Here is a 6726-nt window from a genome sequence, read left to right as displayed (position 1 = left end):
ATATATGGATAGATATGTATTTTTAAAATTGTATTCACATGAAGATCCAGTTTTCTATGAAGGAAACTTTAAACACTTACCCAAGTGCAAACATACATATATGGAGAACATCTTCGCCGGTGAAGTCCAAGTAAAAAGTTGCTCCTTGAAAAAGAAAGAATTCATGACATCTTTCTTCCCAGCTTACATGAGCACTTAGCGTTACACCTCCAGCACTAGTCCCTCCAGAAACCAAATAATGCAAAATTCCTGGTTTTATAGTCAGCACCTTTGCTTTTTTAATGCTGCACATTTAAGAGCACACATCACCCTCTGCTACATGCTAGCGTGGTATGAGTAATACAGTCTCAAATGTCAGTTCCCATGTACTTCAAACAAAATGACAGAACTTAACAGAAAATTTTAACATATTCTAATGGGATAAGTCACATTTTTGGAAAGAAAAAAGAAACAAAGCCAGGTGCAGAAGAGAGATGACAAGAAAATACAAGTCATCACCTTGCTGAGTATTCACTTTCCTTGTCTGTAAGTGGGGATTATTTTCCCAAATCTTTTTCCTTTGTTTTAGAAAGGACCAACACACTGTTTTGTGCACTGTTACCTGCTGTGATCCCTACTGTCGTGGACAGGATGTAGCCGATGCTGGCAATCTGAGATGAGTCATACAGCTGTGAGGCTTGAGCTAAAAATCTGCAATACAATGACAGATGACAGGGGTTGATTTGGGAAAGATACTCAAATTGTATAGCAGTTATCATGGACTGGTATAGGTCGCCTTTTTGGAAACACCTTTCAAAAGTGATGTATAAATTTAAGAAACTTTATTCTCTTTCTTGCTAAAGCTGCAGCAGCATCCCTTGGAATTAATATAAATGATAGAAGAGTAAGCCTCATGGCTACACTGTCTAAAGGCAGTGAAATTGCTGCCACTGACCTTCAGGCCAGCATATCACTTGCATTTTGAATAGTTTTTTATCCCTGCACTGCCAGCTTTTTATGTTATTACAAGTATTGAGGAAGAAAAAAAAACACAGACACATCATCACCACCACCAATTCTGCGCTTTGGTTTTAGCCAGTGCACAGATACAGATTTGCCACGATTTCATTCCTAACATTGTTTTGCAAATACTTGAATGATGTATAAATCTGGGATTAAAACTACTTGGCAGTGTCACTACATGGAAGAGCAAAGAACACCACTATCCCAGGCTCCTGTGACAGGGATTTCAGGACAAGTCACAGAAGAAAATGGGTAATTCTCCTCCTAAATTTAATCAGTATACTTGGAATGGATAACAGACCACTAATTACCGATCCACTAAAACCAGCACAATTACAGACAAAAAGAAAGTGAATGTCTTACGTTGCTTGAAAGGTCGCTGTAGCAATCATGCACACCAACATGATATAAAATATAGGGTAGTCGAGTTGTAAGTTTCCTTGTATCGAGACAACAATCATGCCTGCCACCGCTTTCACGGTCACAACAGTCATGGAACCTGTGAATGTTTCAAGCATGGTATTAGCTTCATCCAATTTGTAGTAACATTTCTGGAGTAGATCGGTGCATTTTATGACATAAATTAGGTCAATATAATTCTCTGTATGCCAGATGCTTCGGTTTACTGTAGTTTACTGAAGCCAGAGTTACAAGATCTTACAAGTCCATATCAACTTACCCAGCAAAGCTACCAGCAGAAGAATAACTACAATGTAGTTTGCATTTTTCTCCTTGTAAAAATATAGTAGCAGGCAGAATATGATGATCTCCACAAGCTACAAAAGATAGGAATGAGAATCTTAAAAAAATGCAGGGTGTACAGGGTTGGCAGTAAATGGGATTCTGAGCCAGTCAAACATTAGAATTACACAATAGGGCAAATCAAAGGAAAATGAGGATCCCACACAATTATAGGTCAAATTTAGCATGATCTTGGATTCTAATTAGATGAGATATTCAGTAGCTTCTTGCAGAACAGGAAATATGGGACACTTTAGACATTATATTCATGATAAAACAGCAGATCAAATAATCCCGACTGAATATTCACATCAGAGATCTCAATCTACTTTCTGTAATGAGGTTCTGTAAGTGATTCCTGCAGCACACATCTTATTTAATGGCCAACCTTATCCCCTTTAAAAACCAAGATTTCAGTTAGAGATTGATGGTTCCAGAGAAAGTCAGCCTAGAAAAAGCCCAGATGCAAGCACAGTACTTTGACACCTCTGGAGCTGCCATCAGTACAACTGCCGCACGTATGAAGCTGACACATGAGGGAGAGAGCAAGCTATTTTAAAACTTTTCAGTTAAAGATATTTAAGTCCTAACAGAATAATTCAGAGAAAGAATGGGAGAGTTCCAAATTGTGCATGCAGATGTCCACATGCAATGTGGAACTGACACCAGGAAAAGCTGGCATAGGTTCATTAGCAAGTACAAGGAATATTGCTAGTAACTGTAAGCAAAAATAATGCTTGAAATGAAACTCCCCGTCAGGCATATACCAGAAAACTGTCCCACATTTTATGGGCCACCTTACCATATACAACAGAAATGGCCAGCTCACTAAATGCCTAGTGATATTTTCGCCTGTCATCTTCTCATGACTATTAGGTCCAAATGTTATCAGCAGATAAGTTCCAACAATTGCCAAACCACAGCCTATAAAGGACAAAACATAGCGCCCTTCGGCAACCAAAGGACAAAAAAAAAAAAAAAGACAAAAAAAAAAAAAAAAAAGAGTACAAAGTTAGTGGGTTAGTGTGGATGCATGGAATTAATATCGGACATGCACAGTGACCATTAATTACATCATGCACATTCCTCTGGATGACTCATTCCTCTGCCCTTCGTGCCCCACTTTCAAAATATTAGAAACGAAAAAACCCTAGGCAATGTGTGTGCTGTGAGTTGAGAAAAAAAAAGTTCATACCAGGTAGCATGTGCTAAACAAACAGGAGTGACAAGATCTGCATCTGAGGCTTATCCTGCCTGGCACTGCCCACAGCCCATTTTCTAGGAAATGGCAGAATGAACGCCCCAGTTCTGCAAAGCCTTGCACATGTATGAAGTTCAGCTGATTTAGTTGTGCCTACGCTATTGCAGAGTCAAGGCCTTAGGCTGCAGCTTCAGCCCAGAGAAACATGATTCTCAAAATCCTGCAAACAAACACCACTTCCATGTATTTCTAAAATTTGTGGGATTCAGATTATTTGGCACAAGTCAAAAAAAAATCAGTTTTTAACAAACAGTGGATGAGATGACGCATTTGTTTGAAGGAGTACTATAGTTACTGGAGATCTTGCCATCCCTCTAAATACGATTCTTGAGAGGTCATGCGATGTGTTCAATGGCTTGTAAACAGAGAGGAAAAATGAAAAGGAACTGTGAAACTTACTCAAAAAATCCTTGGGCTTCCATTTTTCTTTAATAAATATAATTCCTATGATTGCACTCGCTATAAAAAAAAAAAAAAAAGGAGAGAGAAACAGTGAGTTATGTGTCAGTCCCCTGATCACCAATCTCACACTGGAACACACTCACTGTTGTCTCTTTCCCCCTTACCTATAACAGACACTGCACTAAGTGGCACAATCAGTGAAAGGGGAGCAAAGGCGTAAGAGGAAAACACTCCCAGTTCGCCCAGCACGAGCAGAAACAGTCCACACCACCATGTCTTGGTTTTGAAGTAAGCTCGGGAGTCTTTGGAACCTGCCAGTCGGATGTGGCTGTATTTCTAGAAAAGAAAAGAAAGGCAAAGAATCTTGGGCATGCTTGATGCTTTTTAATGCAGGATGCTTGAGGCAGAGTCAATATTTGCTTCATGATACTCACCTGGAGGTTGAGTGCAATACTGATAACAAGATGCCCAAAAATAGCTAGTAATGCACCGATCAAATTCTCCTGTAAAAAAACAAGTAAACAGACAGATTTAAATTTAGGCACTGAAGCCTAAAGGAAGTTGGAGCTTTTTGCACAATCTTGAAGAAAGCAAACATTTAAAACACTTCCTAGACCACCTGTTACTAAATTCTCTGTTTAACTTCCTTTGGTGATCGAGGGCAATTCAGGGAAGTTCCCTGTGGCTATGTTCCAAATCTGAAAAGGTGAAAGATAACCCTTCCTTAACAGACACTTTCTACAAGAGACCTAAATTAGCGTGCACACATTTGCATTCTTTCAGTTTCTCACAGGGGAAGAAGATAAAGCTAAACACAACGACCCACTCCCTCGCTCTTCCCTTTGAAAAGCTCTTTTCATGAGGATGTTTGTTGCCCTGGAGTTCAGCAGAGGGTGGATCAGGAACCTCTGCATTCTGCGGGTCACATCTTAAGAACCATTCTGCTCTTCATTTATAACATCTGCTGTCTCAGTAGGTGATTTGGCCCATTTGATGAGGCACCCCAATTAGCACAGATTTTATGCTCCTTTTTTTACAAACCAGTTATTCCAAAATAATAACAAAAGCAACTGGTAGCAGCTCCTAGCAAGCTCCCAACCCCTTCTACATCAGCATTCCCAGCTCAGCAATAATTCTCACAGTCTCAAGACAGAATTTGAAACAAAAAAGGATGTAAAGCAGGCTGAGTCACAAAGGAAACACTGGGAGTGAACAGAAGACCCTGAGGCTAAGCCAGGCCATTTGTGTTCTTCCAACAACTGCCTAAATCGCATCAGATGTCATTAGCACTTCTCATTTCAGTGCAGGTCTCCCAGATACAGTGCAGTACTTGCTCTGATTGATTTGAGATAGCTGAGCTCACATTCCTATTCCTCCCTCAACAGTAAATATACTATTCTTGATTTTCTCATACATAGTAAGACAAGGACTTTAAGATTTAAAGCTTTTATCAGTGGAACAAAAACATCTTTATCAGGATGTACAAAAATAAGATTCACCCAAGCAGCTTCATTCAAAAACACTTGAGAGGTCTTCCCACAACAGACCAGAAAGTTGACAGCAGAATGTATACAGCAGACCAGAACATCTGATCTCAGTTACTGTGTGTGGGATAGTCTGAAAAGGCACCTAGCAGAATTTATTGCACCTAACCACCTTTAGACATCCACATGATCTTTGAACTGCCAGACATTCTTTCATCACTTTGTCTAGCTCTTTAAGATACAAATGTTCTCTTTCTTTCTCTCCCTGTTTATAACACATCTTATAATATGCTGGGGCCTCCAGGCATGGCTAAATACAAGGTGCACTTTCTGCAAAAGAACCCCCAACATACAGCAGTATTATCAGTCTACTTGAATAGTTAGGGCCTTCTAGGGACAGACTGGGGCAGAAATCTGACCTTGTAAGAGAAGGCGTCAGTGTGTGGCTGCACAGAAACCGCTGCTGTGGCCAATGGAAGTTGCTGAAGTTGCAGATTTGGACTGTTGCCTCCTTCCATTTTGGCTGATCGGAGTGTTTGCTTTTCAGCCTCCTTGATGATGGACCTTCTCTTCAGAGAAGAGACTTGGACCCTGCTCGAACCGCCTTATCTGTAACTTGGTACCACTTCTTCCGTTCCATCCTGTTTTCTTGGACAAGCAACAACTAGTTCAGCGAAGCACAAGAAAATTCTCTGTAGCCTCTCCGGTGCTTTTCTTCGCCCACCAGGCTACACCGCGATCGGGCAGGCACCGCAGGCAGAAGTGTAGGTGAGCCAATATTTCCAGCCAGTCAGTGGAGCAGCAAGGTTATATTCTTCCAAGGTGACACTAAGGGAAAAAAAAATTAAAAATACAGAATTAGGTCAAAGAACTTCATAGTCCAAAACCTGCAATGAAATCCTGATAAAGGATAGGCCACAGAAAACTCTCTGGAATCAAGCTAACAGCTGCACACACCAGCAGAGAAAGTTGAGTTTAAATGTCTTCGTACAAAGGCTTAAATACAAAAACTCACACAGACCTCGCTTTACAGGAGCTCGCAAGCTGGTGTGGCCTCAAGGGTGACATACTCAGCTGGCATTTAACATCAGGCCTTGCCATTTGGAAAGCTCTTATCAAAAATTCTGTTTTTCATTTCTCTACTGCGTGCGTAACTCTGTGGTTTATTCAGGACACAGCGTTACATGAGTCACGCCACCCCACGTGCTGGGGATGACAGTGCTGCTCTTGATGCAAACAGAGGTCATTTCAGTGTAATTGCTGCGAGCAGGGTTTGGAGCCTAAATTCCTTCGAGCCAGACTCATTATGGGTGTCTGGAAAGCATCGCGTGCTGCACGCCAGCCTGAGGTCCCTGTGCGCCGTGGCGGCTCCTTTCACCACAGACCTCAGAATCACAGAATCACAGAATCACAGAATGTTAGCAAGCGGAACCTCCTATGTTCCAGCTTGAACCCATTGCCCCTTGTCCTATCACTAGATGTCACAGAGCATCCTGCAGCAAGGGACACTGGCGGCAAGACCCCTCGGTGTAGAGGGGGCTGTCGGTGTACAGACATGGCAGGGGTGTGATGCTCACAAGGGACACATCCTTCTCGGCCCATTGGTGCAGGCTGAGTGTCCCTAGACTCCGAACTGGCCCGTGGTGACATCCCGAGGTGGCAGGACCAGACCAGGAACTGCACGCTCTCTTGGCTTGACAGCTCGCCATGAAAAGGCAAAAACACCCCGCTGGGAGGGGAGATGGGGGCCAAAGCACTCCCCGCGGTGAGGAAACCCTGCCCGGGCAGAGCAGAGCCCGGCTGAGGGCAGGGGGTGCCCCCAGGACACCCTCCCCG

The 6726-nt window shown here is 42.3% G+C and overlaps 1 protein-coding gene across 1 annotated transcript; it reads right to left on the bottom strand.

The window, feature by feature from the left end:
• Positions 1–34: 34 nt before the first annotated feature.
• NIPAL3 (NIPA-like domain containing 3) lies at positions 35–5408 on the bottom strand. Its single transcript, XM_010081784.1, is given in 9 exon segments — positions 35–144; positions 602–690; positions 1366–1501; positions 1682–1778; positions 2546–2691; positions 3404–3463; positions 3571–3742; positions 3841–3909; positions 5310–5408. Coding segments are annotated over 9 exon segments (978 nt in total).
• Positions 5409–6726: the final 1318 nt, after the last annotated feature.

The sequence above is a fragment of the Pterocles gutturalis genome, unplaced genomic scaffold, assembly GCF_000699245.1.
Source record: "Pterocles gutturalis isolate BGI_N339 unplaced genomic scaffold, ASM69924v1 scaffold50499, whole genome shotgun sequence".
Taxonomy (NCBI): Eukaryota; Metazoa; Chordata; class Aves; order Pterocliformes; family Pteroclidae; genus Pterocles; species Pterocles gutturalis.
This window is presented reverse-complemented; position numbering and strand designations above follow the sequence as displayed.